This window comes from Perognathus longimembris, chromosome 10, assembly GCF_023159225.1.
Source record: "Perognathus longimembris pacificus isolate PPM17 chromosome 10, ASM2315922v1, whole genome shotgun sequence".
Lineage (NCBI taxonomy): Eukaryota > Metazoa > Chordata > Mammalia > Rodentia > Heteromyidae > Perognathus > Perognathus longimembris.
This window is the reverse complement of record NC_063170.1, coordinates 1,626,519-1,641,387: the sequence shown is the minus strand read 5'-3', so window position 1 is coordinate 1,641,387 and position 14,869 is coordinate 1,626,519. Positions and strand designations below refer to the sequence as shown.

The window sequence follows — 14,869 nt, the reverse complement described above, 5'->3', positions numbered from 1 at the left end:
TGGCCGGGTGGATTGGATGTGACCTCAGAGGAGGGGGAGGTCATGGCCTCCAGGTGTGCCCGTGACCTGGGTAATGCCGGTACTGGGCACAGACTTAAACAGGTGGGGGGGCCTCTGCATGGAGCCCCCTTGGGAGTGGACCTTACAGTTTTCATATGGAAAATTCAGAACTAGAAAATACTATTTCCTGAACTAAAACATCTATCAGATGGTTTGGCATCTTGCTGGACTTAGGGATGTCTCTGTATAAAGAGTCCTACAGAATACATACACCCCACACACAGAGAGACAGACAGACACAGGCATGCAGAGAGAGAAGGAGGCTTGAAAAGAAAAATAGGAGCAAAACTTCAGGAACCTGTAGGCGACACAACATTTAGTGGCATAACCCACCTGTAACTGGGGTTCCCAGAGGCCCAAAAGACACAGAGCCCGAGACAAAAGCTATGCCAGGAGAAGTCCCCAAATCCAGCAGAAGGCATAGTTTATAGTTCCAAAAACCTCAGAGAACACCAAATAAGATTAATTCAACAAAACACACAGACAGCTGGGTATGGTGGCACATCCCCCCCCCCCAGGAGGGAGGCAGAGACAGGAGGATGGTGAGTGCAAGGCCAGCCTCAGAGGACAGCGAGACCCTGTCCAAAGAAAAGGGAATGCAGGAAAGAAGAACAGCTAATCGATGAGGACAACATTCCAACCAAGAGCCCCGTGCTCAGTGATCATGTCCTTCAGAGACACGGGCAAAAGCAGAGCGCTGAGAAGGTACCTAACACTGCAGCCTCCAGCACACAAGCATTTTCAGAATGACCACACACAGCAGCACACTAGAGCCTGTCGGAAATGAAAAGTGTCATCGTGGTAAATATGCAGGTAAACGTAAAGGAGTCTATTTTCCTGCTACCTTCCTGCTGGGCACTGGTGTAACCCTAGCTTCTCAGGATTCCAACAGCTGAGATCGGGAGGATTGCGGTTAAAGCCAGCCCAGACAGAACGGGCTAACAGACTCCATCTCCAAAATAACCAGTAAAAAAGCCGAGCTGGGGAGGTGGCTCAAGTGGTAGAGCACCAACCAAGAAAGCAAGCCCAGTGAGCACCAGACCCTGAATTCAAATCCCAGTACCACAGGGTACTTCCTACTGAAGCCGCCCACGCTCCCGTGGGCTGAGGGCCTGTGTAGATGGCTCAGACCAGCGCCCGCCATGGCGCAGGCACCAAGTTTGTGCGTGCACACAGGTGAGGCGCGCTGGTTTCCCCTGAAGAATGCAGCACACACTGATGAGTTCAATCTTCCCGGTCCTCCGGACGTCAAACCCCACCAGTCACAATAGCCCAAGCCTGTAATCCTATTTGGGAGTCAGGTGGAGGGCCACAGTTCAAGGCCAGCCGAAGCACAGAAGTTTGTGAGGCTCCCTCTCAATCAGCGGCTTGGTACAAGGGTGCAACCTGTTACCCCAGAAACGCGGGAAAAGCCAAGTAGGGAGGAGCACAGTACAAGCAGGCCCAGACATACAGTGGGCCTCTGTCCTGAATATAGCAACCCCAGAGGCTGGTGTGGTGGCTCAAGGGGGCTGGGTGCCACCTGGCAAGCAGGAGGGAGGGCTCTCGAGCACACGTCCTCCCTCACGCGACCCTCGGGGAACACTGCCCGCAGCTTCACCGCCACACAGCTTCACCTCCATGCAGCTTCACCGCCACGCTCAGCACCTCCAGGAGTCCTGCCAATCTTATTTACGTTGCCAGCTATGCTCCCCTAGACTTCTTTTCTTTTTAATTCCCTAGCTCTTTTAAGTCTTATTAAAATGCCCAAAATGATTGGGGAGGGGCTGCTTATGCGCTCCATAAACCAAATCACCTACATCAACCAGCTGCAGTACTTCTACAAACATTTTAATTAGGCTCCCTGTGAGTCAGCACAAGGCCTGGAAATATATTTGTTTCTTTCTAGTAATCCTATCGATACTTCTATGCAGCGTCAAACAATTGGGAGATGGGTCCATAAAGCACCCTTATCATCACTAGCCTAGTGACGCTGTTTAAAGAAACCATTCACTGGGATAGCTGTTAGGTTGCTGTCACTCAGCGCAAACAACAGCACACAGATAACTGCAGCCCAAGGTGTGGGAGCATTCCAGGAGCTCGGGACACACTGCTGTTCGTTCAGAACCACAGCGACTCCTCAGGAGTGACCCCATCCCCACCTTCAGAACCACAGAGGACAGCTCTAGCCAGGGTGCTGGTGCCGGGTGACCGCTCAGTCCCAGGGGACAGGCCTACCAAGGGTGCTCGTGCCACCTGAGGGCTCCCATGCATCCCACCATCAGCTCAGACTGCTCGCCCACCTCCCTGTGCGCTAGTGATGGAGACAGCACAAAGCCACGCTCGCATCCGAGCTTTCTCCCAATAAAAGCTTGGGCAGGAGCATGCAGCCGTGGTTAAACAGGTAGGAGACATAGAAGAGAACAGTCAGCAGGTAATGGCCACGGGGGAGACCGAGAGAGGGCTGGCGTCCGTCCACGCTATCACCTGCCCCAGTGCCGTGCTCCCACTGGCCCCCGGGGGCAGCCGCTGGACCACGGCCTCCCCACTCCTGTGGGTCTCCTGAGAGAAACGTACGGAGCCCACCACCACACAGGACAGGAGCCTAGGACGCAACGGAAGGACCGGCACGTGAGAGCAAGAAGCAAGGGCCGGGGAGCGGCAGCACGCCCAAGTGTGAGTGGCCGCTGAGGGCCGGGGGCCACGAGGGACCAGGGACACCGAGGACGCGACTGCGAACGCGCAAGTTCAGACGGGAGCACAGAGCCGGGGCCAGACTCAGAGAGGGCTGGCGCACCTTCCAACACCACACGGACAGGAGCACCGACCGGAGGAGACGGGCTAGTCAGCCAGAGGACTGGAGACTAACACAAGCTCTGGGCCAGACGACACTGGGTGTGAGACATCAGTACAACCGCGCCAAGTTATAGGAAACACGTGTGACGTGAGGCACACGGGCGTGTGACAACACATTCAGTGTACAACACACCTAACGTATGCTTGGTTTCGCTTTGTTTTCTGCCAGTCCTGGGGCTTGAACTCGGGATGGGCACCGTCCCTGCGCTTTTTTGCTCAAGGCTAGTGAACCACAGCTCCGCGTTAGCTTTCTGGTGGTTAATGGGTAATAAGAGGCTCACGGACGTTCCTGCCTGGGGCTAGCTCTGAACAGGATCCTCAGATCTCAGTCTCCTGAGTAGCTAGGATTACAGATGTGAGCCACTGATGCTTGGCTGAGTAATATATAATGAACTTCTACTCATGCCCCTCCCCCACAAAAAGTCCAAAGCCATACCAAAGTCACTAGTACCTCACACACACATGCATGCGCACACACGCACACACACACGCGCGCGCGCACACAAGAGGGAGAGTCTGGGAGAGAGAAGCAACTGAAGACTTTGTATGAAAGGAAATGTGCTCATTACCTGCCTCATGTAACTGTAATTCCTCTGTACATCTACCTCACCTTTACAACAATTAAATAAATAACTAAAAATTTAAAACTGTGGAGCTGGGAATGTGGCTTAGTAGTACAGTGTGCATGCCTAGCATGCACAAAGCCCTGGGTTCAATTCCCCAGTACCACATAAACAAAAAAAGCCAGAAGTGGTACTGTGGCTCAAGTGGCAGAGTGCTAGCCTTGAGCAAGAAGAAGCCAGGGACAGTGCTCAGGCCCTGAGTCCAAGCCCCAGGACTGGCCAAAATAAATAAATAAATAAAAATAAAACGGAAAAACTACTGGTCACTCATCGCTGGCCCCAAGCAGCTGCGGCAGGTGTTGGCAGTAACTGTCCAGCTCCACCTCCTAGTTTCTACCTTCAGAGAGCCTAGGGCCTATCGAGAAGTGAAGGGTCAGGGCCCTAGTGTGTGTGCAGATACTGTGAATGGCACAGTAAGATGGGGGCAAGGGCCCACCCAGAGGACCCAAGAGGCACCCCTTCTTCCTACAGGGTGTCCTCATGACAGGATGAGAGCGCAGGAACTCCGGACCAACTGACACGCCTGCTGCAGGACAGGATGGACAGCCAGAGCAGAAACCAAGGGAGGGTGTGTGGAGAATCACACAGCTCCTCCTCTCTAAGTACTGCGCCTGCGCGGTCTGCAAAGCTGGGTGGAAGGATGGAGGGGAGGCCAATGCCTTGTGGTTTGTTCATATGTTTGCATTTTAAGAGAGTCTTACTATGCCGATCAGGCTGGCCTCAGACTCAAGACTTCTGCCTGAGTCTCCCAAACGCTGAGCTGGGGGGCATGCACCACCATACCAGGTAAGAACTTCTGCTTTTGAGGTGAGAAACGAAAGCTGCCCACAGCCAGGTAAAGGAACACAATACTACTTGACCCTCAAGGACATCCTGGGTCAGGAGCATTTACCATTCAAAATCTTTCTGTACTTTTCTAACTTCTCACACCAGATTGTGTTATCCATTCTAAAAGTCTTTTTGTTTTTGTTGGTCATGGGCTTGAACTCAGGGCCTGGGTGCTGCCCCTGAGCAATTTTGCTCAAGGCTAGTGTGCTTCTACCACTTTGAGCCACAGCGCCACTTCTAGTTTTTGAGTGGTTGATCGGAGATTAAGAGTCTCAAGGCTGGGCTGGGAATGTGGCCTAGGGGCAAGAGTGCTTGCCTCGTATACATGAAGCCCTGGGTTCGATTCCCCAGCACCACATATATGGAAAAAGCCAGAAGTGGCGCTGTGGCTCAAGAGGTAGAGTGGGGCTGGGGATATGGCCTAGTGGCAAGAGAGCTTGCCTCGTATACATGAGGCCCTGGGTTCAATTCCCCAGCACCACATATACAGAAAACGGCCAGAAGTGGCGCTGTGGCTCAAGTGGCAGAGTGCTAGCCTTGAGCAAAAGGAAGCCAGGGACAGTGCTCAGGCCCTGAGTTCAAGGCCCAGGACTGGCCAAAAAAAAAAAAAAAAAAGAGGTAGAGTGGTAGCCTTGTGCACAAAGAAGCCAGGGACAGTGCTCAGGCCCTGAGTTCAAGCTCCAAGACTGGCTAAAATAAACAGAAACAAGAGTCTCAAGGCTCCTCAGGCTGGCTTCAAACTGTGATCCTCAGATCTCAGTCTTCTGAGTAGCTAGGATTGTAGGCATGAGCCACCGATGCCCAGCTAAAATAAAAATCTTAATTTAAAAAACTACTTAAGAAACAGAGCAGGAAGATCAAGATTTACAGGTAATCTAGGCAAAAAGTTACCAAATGCTCATCTCAATCAATAAGCTAGACACAGTATACAATTATCATCCCAGCTCCACAGAACACATTAACAGAGGATCACAGTCTGAGGCTGTCCCTAGACAAAAACTCAAGACTCTAACCTGAAAAATAACTACAGCAAACAAGGACTGGGGGCATGGTTCCAGTTGTAGAGCACCTGCCCAACAAGCATGAGGCCCTGAGTTCAAATCCTGTTTATATATAGATCAGAGAGGCTACGGGATGTGGCAGGCACTGGCACTGAGTCAGGTGAGAGCCCAGAGAAGCAGGTGTGGTGCCAGTAACTGCACCAGGGTCACCAGAAGGGGAAGGAGAGACACCTGTTGGTATGTACTAAATGTGTTTACACACACACACACACACACACACACAGAGTCTGGAGGAAGCACGTTGAGCCTGTGCCAAGTCCAGCAGGGAGGGGGGACAGGGCAGGCAGGGACTCGACAAGAGTGGCCAGCCGAGGGGAATACTGTTGAGGCAAGGGTTAGGTTTTGTTTAAAAAGTTCATTTAAAAAAAAAAAAAAAAAAAAGCTCACGCCTGCAATCCTAGCTACTCGGGAGAGTGAAATCTGAGGATCAAGGTTCAAAGCCAGCTCAAGCAGCAAAGCCTGTAAGACTCTTATTTCCAATTAACCACCAGAAAACTGGAAGTGGTGCGGTGGCCCAAAGTGGTAGCGTACTAGCCTTAAGAGCTTAGGGACAGCGCCCAGGCCCTGAGTTCAAGCTCCACAATGGACCAAAAAAACAAAAACCATTAGAGAAACACAAACAAGCTAACGGCATAGTTGGGGCATCTGACCTCAAACTGTCCCTGGGGGTAAAGAGGACAGGACAGCAGAAGCTAGCCTCAAACAGAGGAGCCAGGAGGAGAGAACTGAATGACGGCACTGGTCTAGAGAAGACAGTTGAAAGGCAAAGGGCTTCCAGGGGCCCAGCCCCGGCCCGCAGGCCCTGGGGGCCGCGCTCTGTGCAGCCCTGGTCCTGGAGCTGTGGGCTTGGCCTGCCATTGGAACATCCGCCTTTGCGCCCAGACCAGAAACACTGACCATTGTACCTGGCCATCAATACTTCTCAAAGGCAGCGTGTCCGCCACAACCAAGAAGGGAGTGCTGTGAGCACCAGCCACGTCACAGCCCCGGGCCCACAGCCAGAGCCTCTCCAGTCCCCACTGGGGACAGGTCTCCTCTGGAACCGAGTCGTGCTAAGGATAATTTCTACTAGAGTAGTAGAAATTACTTCTCCAGACATAACAAAAAATTGACAGTGCTCTAACCAGTCTGGAAGGAGCTGGCAGGCATCAACCCAACAAACGCCGTGTACCAGTGCACCCGCCTCCAACAGCTTCCCGCAAGGCCTAAGTCTTGGGTTCAAATCTGTCCAAAAGCTCTGTGCTCCAAGGATGTTATCAGCTCCAAAGGAAGGCCATGCAGTGTGCGGGTGCAAACAGGCACGGTGACGGCCAGGAAGCAGTGGCTCCGGCACCGGCAGCCAGCCCAGGCGGCACACGATGGTGGCATTCGGCCCATCATGGCGGACTCGCGCAGACAGGATGCGAGCCTGCCGCGTCTACCACAGCACCAGCACACGACGCCAGGCAGGCACTCACACACCTGCTGAGGTGAGAGGCCAATGGGCGCAGGCTGATACAAGAGCAGACGGTCTTGACTCAAGGTGAGGGTAAAGGCCAGCCGCTCAAGTACCAACCAGCCAATGCCTGTATGTGGTGGCTGGCTGGCAGGCCCGCTCTAACTGCAAGATAGGACTAAATTTCTGCTGTCAACGGAGATGCCACCAAGAATGCCTACATCGTGAACTTCACTATGAAAACAAGACAGTCATTTAATCCTACAAAAGCTGCCTGCCTCCTCCACCCCACCCCCGAAAAGAAACCCACTCTGGGTTAGCGCTCCCCCGGCCAGCAATGTATACAAAGAGGCCAGACTCGATGCAGGTTGTACACGGGGCCCAGCTGCCCAGGGAACAAATGCTCAGGCTGGAGACAAACAGAGCCCTGGGGTCCTCGTGGCTCTTGAGCCACTGGCGGTGACCACAGCTGCTGTAGACAAAGTCTACACTTTGAGGCTGCTGCCCGGGGCAGGCAAGGTGAGAGGAGAAGGGAAAATCACGCGAGGCCACAGTTCCACCTCACCTCTCACCGCGGGGCACGCCACCCAATTCCCCACCTTTGCACCAGTCACTTTCCACGACTTAGGAAGTGCACACGGCTGCCTGCCTTTGTCAAGAGCTTGTTCACAGTCAGCCATAGAATGTGTTTAAATCCACATTTTCTACAGTGCTCACCACTGGGCATGCACGGTGTGAAACAGGGTACCGTTCCACAAGACCGACATCCGGGGGAGACCACCACAGCACCACATCCTTGCACCACACTTTTGAAAAGAAAAAAACCAACTCTTGAAGGATTTCTGCTACCGTCCCATCTGGAGGCTGTGGGGGGTGGGGGTGGGCCGGGCTCCGCTCCTGTACACCCAGGCAGTTATGACTACCACCGACACACCTGCCCCCACCCCACGGCCGTGCCTCTGAGTGCCCCCTCCCTGCCACAGCCACCACAGAGGCAGGCAGGCTTGGGGCAGGGCTGCATGGTGCTGCCCAGCAATACATGGGCGGGGGGGGGGGGGAAGCCCGCTCAAGAACAAAGCGCTCACCCACAGCAGCCACGTGCAGGGCCTCAAGGACTACTTGCTGAGGGCTAGGTGTAAGGAAGAACAACCTAAGACTAAAGACGTGGACCATTTCCAAGTCCACCCACTGAAGAATGATAAACACAATGTGGTCCACCATGCAATGGAGTATTATTTAGCTATAAAGAGGCTGAGGCACACTCCTTAGAAGCGACGCCACGTAGAAGAAGCCAGGCCCCAAAGGGTTCACACTGTGTGACCCCCAGCTATAGAAAAGATAAGGAAGGACAGACAACTGGTTGTGTTCAGATGGGGTGGGAGGCAGGTGCTGGGGGTAGGGGTGGCACCGGGGGGGACGGCACCCGCACCCCTGCCTAGGCAGCTTTCCAGGGTAAGGCAAGCCCAGGCAAAAGCACACCGTCACCGACACCAAGTGATGTGCATTGCTGATGCGTGGCTTTGGAGACAGGGCTTCACTACCCGGCCCCGGCTGGCCTGGAACTGGAGCGCCTCCCACCCAACCTCCCAGGTGCCTCACTCACCACACCCAGCCAGCCCAAGGGCTTCTGAGGAACTGGGGATTGAACCTCCACTTGCCAGGCAAGTGCTTTACCACCTGAGCTACACTCCCAACCCCCCAAATCCTACTTTAAACTCTTTCAAAAACGACTAGGGCTGGGAATATGGCCTAGTGGCAAGAGTGCTTGCCTCGTATACATGAAGGCCTGGGCCAGCACCACATATACAGAAAACGGCCAGAAGTGGCACTGTGGCTCAAGTGGCAGAGTGCTAGCCTTGAGCAAAAAGAAGCCAGGGACAGTGCTCAGGCCCTGAGTCCAAGGCCCAGGACTGGTCAAAAAAAAAAAAAAAAAGAAAGAAAGAAAGAAAAAACGATGACTTTTTCTTGGGTAGATGGGGTTACTGGAATTTGAACTCTGGTCTTCGTATTTGCCACAGATGAGTCCAGCTCAAACATGTCTCTGTGTCTGGGAAACATAAAGATGGTGTGTCCAAGCCCCACTGTCACCCACAGCAACTGCCGGAACCCGTGGACTGGGGGTGGGTGAGGCGTCTCTGTGTTCACAGACTGCTCCTCAACCTGGGTAAGTTCAGATCACGGGCAGCAATTAGCAGATGCCCAACCTATCTCCTGTCGGTCAGCGACATTTTTTAAAATTTAATTTTATTGTCAAGGTGATGTACAGAGGAGTCACAGTTACATATGTAAGGTAGTGAGTACATTTGTTGTCATACTTGTTACTCCCTCCCTTGAGAACAGTGTCCTTTCTGAAAATAAACTATTTAATACTCTCCATACTTTTAAACCCCTATGACTCCTCAGAACAACAATTTTAAAATAATATCACACTGAAGGCTTGGGGAACCAAGCAAATAATGAGAATTTCAGAAAATACAGGAGCAATAAAAGAGCCAGGCACCAGTAGCTCACACCTATAATCCTAAGCTACTCGGGCTGAGATCTGAGGATCACAGTTTGAAATAGAAAAGTACAAGAAACTTCATCTCCAACTAACCACCAAAGAGCCAGGAGTGGACCTGTGGCTCAAGTAATGGAGTGCTAACCCTGAGCAAAATAAATCCCAGGGACAGTGCCCAGGCTCTGAGTTCCAGATCCCCCCACTTCCCCCAAATGAAATGAAACAAGTATTTTCTAAAGCAAATCAGGTCTTTATCTTTGAACACCAATTGCCTAAATTCAGCAAGTTCAAGAGAAAACCCCACAGCTCACAGGAAGAACGCACACAGAGTTTTAACACACTGCTTTCTCCAGGCTACATGGACACCAGCGCCTCTGACCAGAGAGTTCAAGAGTTGCTCACCAGCCCCAGGCCTTTTCTCCACAGTTACAAAGAACCAGAGCCCGGCAAGTGACTGAAAGCAGTTCCCCGGTGACAGAGTGGATCTGGGGAGAAGGAGAAGCCGCAGCTGCTGTCACCGGGCACCACCGGTGGGCTAGCTACATAGGAAGAGAGCTGAAGAACAGTAGTTTGAAGCCAAACTGGACAGAAAATTCTGCAAGACTCCGTCTCCAATTAACTGGCAAAATGCCAGACTCCAAGTATGGCTGGAGGGGTCAGTACCAGCCATGACTTAGCCAGAGGTGGAATAGTAGTAAAAAAGAAAAAGAAACAGTGTAACTGTAAACACCCCATCACCTTTACAATAAAGATTAAAAAGAACGAAACAGTAGCTGTTCTGAACTAATGAAAAAGGACCCAGGTCATACCATACAGTAACCCAGCTTTCCAGAGACTGGAGAAATTCACAGCACACTTTTGCCAGGAGCAAGTGACTACTCAAAAAGTCAGCAAACTTGGTAACAAGTAGCAAGATACAAACATTCAACCTAGATGAAGCACAGCTCAGTAAAAATGAACTTGCAATGTGTGTGTACACGTGTATGTACCTGCACACACCAGGGCCTCCTGCTCTCATTTGACTTTTTCATTCAAGGCTGATGTTCGACCATTAGCCACAACTCAACTCCTAACTTTTTTCTGGTTCATTAGAGGTAAGTCTCATGGACTTGGCTGCTTGGACTGGCTTCTCGAACCATAACCCTCTAATCTCAGCCTCCTCCGTAGCTGGAATTACAAGCATGGGCCCCCAGTGCCTGGCCTAAAGATGAACTTCAGAAATGAGAGGCTGTAGAGGAGGAAGAAGCAATCAGGGCACCGTACTGGGCTTGGTGCTGGTCACTTATGGAGTCCTCAGACAGGCCACAGGATGGACAATGTCCTTGAAGGGGACAGGGAGACACGGGGGGAGGGGCCCTCTGGCTGAGGTCACACAGCTGGATTTAAATTAAATGCCCAGAGCCAGGAGAGGATTTCATCTCATCCAACATAGCACTGCTGGACAGAAAGGCTCTCTTATAAAAGGCTTGTGGTAAAGCACTTTAGCTTGAGTTCAGCACAGCAAAGTTTTACTCTAGATTAAACCCACTGCCCTTCAGATACAAGCACAGCCATCTTCTGCATAAAACCAGGCATCTGAGTGTCCCGGGCACTGGGCACAGATGCAAGAAGCTGGGACACTACGAACAGCACAGGAGCTGGCCAGAAGTGACCAGGATTCTAGAGGCACTTCAGAGCTGACACACCTTACAACCAACTACCTACCAGAGAGCCTGGATTTCCCACTTGACAGCTGGAACACCACAAGACAGAGACTCTATCTAGGAGGAAAATTAACTTACAAAGACCAGAGATAAATATCACCAGAAAGGTAAGACTTAAAAAAAAAATAAACCTAATGTAGGTACCACAACCACTTCTTAGAGGAAGCCATGAAAAAGAAAAAGTCAGCCAGGCACTGGTGGCTCACACCTGTAATTCTAGCTGCTCGGGAAGCTGAGATCTGAGGATCACAGCTCAAAGCCAGCACAGGTAGGAAAGCCCATGAGACTCTTATCTCCAACTAACCAGCAGAAAACTGCAAGTGGAACTGTGGCTCAAAGTGGCAGAGTACAAGTCTTTTTTTTTGGCCAGTCCTAGGCCGTGAGCTCAGAGCCTGAGCACTGTCCCTGGCTTCTTTTTTGCTCAAGGCTAGCACTCTGCCGCTTGAGCCACAGTGCCACTTCTGGCCATTTTCTGTATATGTGGTGCTGGGGAATTGAACCCAGGGCCTCATGTATACAAGGCAAGCACTCTTGCCACTAGGCCATATTCCCAGCCCCTAGGGTGCAAGTCTTGAACAAAAAGATTCAGGGACAGTGCCCAGGCCCTGAGTTCAAGCCCCAGGACCCAACAACAACAAAAAAAGACCACAGCCCAGGGTCCAAAGATTAAAAAAACAACAACAAACTACACCACTAGCTAACTGGAATTTTTTTCAGCCACTCCATAAAGGCAAAGTTTAAAGTTCAAGGAGCCCAAAGACCTTATACATAGAGGCACCAGGCAGCTAGGGCCTGACTGTACGCTCTACTTTCCGAAGAAATCACGCTTGGGCAGAGAAGGACTTTTTTCTCCCAGAAAAACTATGGGGCTGGGCTCCAGAAGGCTGTTAAAATTTGTGAAAGAGCCGGGCGCCCCTGGTTCGCACCTGTGATCCTGGCTACTCAGGAGGCTGAGATGAGGATGGGGATTCAAAGCCAGCCCAGGCAGGAAAGTCCCTGTGAGACTCTTACCTCCAATGAACTACTCAAAAACCAGAAGAGGAGCTACGGCTCAAAGAGCATTAGCCTTAAGCAAAAGAGCTCAGGGACAGCACCCAGACCCTGAGTTCAAACCCCACAACCAACCGACAAAAAAAAAAAGAAGAAGAATTTGTGAAGGCCCAAACCTTTGTTTGCAGTTTTGAAACACTTGGAAAAAGTTGTCATTTCTAAGTGGATGACTGCACATCCTTCCGGCTCAGTGTGGAGACAGATACATGCTCCCTAACCCCCGAGAGACACAGAAACAGAGACAGATAGACATCCGCTCCCTAACCCCAAAGTGAGAGAGATACATATGCTCCCTAACCCCAGAAAGACAGACAGCCTAGAGAAAGACACGCGCACACACATGCACACACGCGCGAGCACGCACACAGGTTCCCTAACCCCAGAGACAGCCCCAGGTTCCCTAACCCGATACAGGGGCTGGGGAGGGGGCCGGCTGGGGTGTTTCCGGGAAGGTAAGTTGCCACAGTAACTGGTAGTGAGATGCAGGCAGCACTGAGGCTCTAGCCTTTCTGTTGGAACAAGAGCTAAGCTCTTAACACACTCACTGACACGCAGCACACATCTGTGCACACCTGTACTCCAAGGCTGCACAACAGCCTGCTCTACACCTGCAGGCCTGCAGACGCGTGTGGGGTAGGCCAGTGGCAGGGGCAGTCCAACCTCCTCCGCCCAGTTCTAAAGCCCTGTCCACGGCACCTCGCCCAGCTGGCTTCAGGAGGCAGACCCTTTCTTTTTCTACTAAGTACAAGATTTGGCAAAAGCCAGGTGGCATGGCGTTTAACTGTTATCTGTCACCCAAGAGCCTGGCTGAGTGGACAAAGGCCTTTTCGTGTTTCCAGCCCAGGATATCCCAGGAAACAGGATGCCCAAAGGGCCTGCAAAATGAACCCAGACATCCTCTCCCTCCAGCCGATCCCAAGAGCCTTTGGGGGGGGGCGGGTAACAGAGAACTGGGATGCAGACTTTAGAGGTTGGGGCATGATGAGTGAGGTGTGCAGGGCAGACCAGGTTGGGGGATGGAAGGGAGACTGGGGTGTCAACTGTGGATTCTAGGTGGTCTCCAGTAGGGATTTGGGGTACAGATTGGAGGGTCAGCTGTAGACTCAAGATTAGGTGTGGGTCTGGACTGAGGGCTGGGGGCAGGGCTGAGGTGGGAACTCGGGAGGGGGGGGCTTGGGGTGGTGGGTGTGGGTCGGGTCTGAGAACTGGGAGGGGGCTTGGAACGTCGGGTACTGCCATGGGGGTCTGGACGGGGCTGGGGAATGGGGCAGCCCTGGAGCTTGGCGTGTTGGTCTGGGGCAGACTGAAGGTGGGGGCTTGGGATGCGGACAGACAACGCCCCTCTCCTTCCCGCTCCCCTCTTCCCTCCGCACTGCGCGCGCGGGGCACTCACGTACCTTGTGGCAGGCCGGGCAGGTGGGCGCGCTCTTGCCCCCGGGACCCCCGGGACCCCCTCCTCCTCCTCCGCCGCCGCCGCCGCCGCCGCTCAGGCTGCTCTGGATCTGCGTGAGCTCCTGGCGCAGCACCTGCTTCTGGTGGAAGCTGAAGGCCGGGTGGTTGGAGGCCATGGTGAAGAGCAGCAGGAACTCATCGCCCGTGCGGCCTTCGTTGAGCTGCAGGCCGTAGTTGTGGATGATGGAGTCGATGTGCGTGAGCGTGCGGTAGAGCACGCCCGCCGCCTCGCGCTGCTCCGAGCCCAGCAGCGCCAGCGACACCAGCAGCTTGCTGCGCACCACCTCGTCGGTGAGGTTGGTGAGGCTGCCCAGGTCGGCCGGGTTGTTGGCCTTGATCTCCGAGTCGCGCAGCGAGTGGTAGTCCTTGCGCGCCAGGTCCTCCAGGCAGGAGCCGAGGAAGCGCAGCTCCAGCGGGATGCACAGGTCCAGCAGGCCGCACAGGAACTCCACGCGCTGCGGCGACGGCAGCTCCGAGAACCAGCGGTACACGCCGTCCCTCTGCAGCGGGCCGCGCTTCTCCACCATGCTGCCGCCCGCGCCGCGCCCCGCCCCGGGCCCGGGGGCCGCGCGGGGGCGGCCGGGGGCCGCGCCGGGGGCGCGCGGGCCGGGGCGGGCGCCGGGCGAGGCCGGGCGCGGGCGCGGGCGCGGGTGCGGGCCGGGTGCGCGCGGGCCGGGCGAGCCCCCCGCGGGGGGCCGGCGGGCGGGCGCGCGCGGGCCGGGGGGCGCCGGGGCGGCCGGGGCGGCCGGGGGCGGCGAGCGGCCTCGGGCCCCCCGCTCACGGGGAGGCTCCCTGCCCGCGCCCGTCCCCGGCGGCGGCCGGTGCGCGGCGGCGGCGGCGGCGGCGGCTGCTCCTCGTCGTCGTCGTCGTCGCCCGGGAGGCGGCCGCCCCCATCTCCCCCCGCGCCGCAGGGTCTGTCACTGCGGGCCGCCCCCCGACGGAGCCGCCCCGGCCATGCCGCCGCCTGCGCCTGCGCCCAGGCCGGCCGTTACCGCGGGGCCGCGCGGCGGCGGCGGCGGCGCCTCGGAGCGCTGGGCCTCGCGGACGCGGCGGAGGGATCCGCGGACGGGGCCGCCGCCGGAGCTGCCCGCGCGGGCGGGCGGGCGGACGGGCGGGCCGGGCCGGGCCGGGCCGAGAGCGGCCGCCGGAGAGCTGAGGGAAGGCGCCCGCGAGCTCGGGCGGCCGCGGCCAGCGCCAGTGGGCGGGGTGGCCGCCTCTCGCGACAGCCCTGGCCGGCCGGGCCCGCCCCCGCGCGCTCATTGGCCCGCCCGCCCGTCTCCGGCCGGGGATTGGCCGGGCCCCGCCGCGGGATTCGCCCGCGT

At 55.0% G+C, this 14,869-nt stretch overlaps 1 protein-coding gene across 2 annotated transcripts in view; it reads right to left on the bottom strand.

Annotated features, from left to right (window-relative positions):
* Zcchc14 (zinc finger CCHC-type containing 14) overlaps nucleotides 1-14,123 on the bottom strand; it is a 51,544-nt gene extending 37,421 nt beyond the window's left edge. Inside the window, exon 1 of one of the 2 annotated variants that reach the window (XM_048354989.1) lies at nucleotides 13,493-14,123. In XM_048354989.1, the coding sequence (XP_048210946.1) occupies nucleotides 13,493-14,074 (582 nt within the window). In that variant the 5' untranslated portion in view covers nucleotides 14,075-14,123. The remainder of the gene's footprint in view (nucleotides 1-13,492) is intronic. The other variant, XM_048354990.1, reaches the window with a different exon arrangement.
* Between the last annotated feature and the right edge of the window lie 746 nt (nucleotides 14,124-14,869).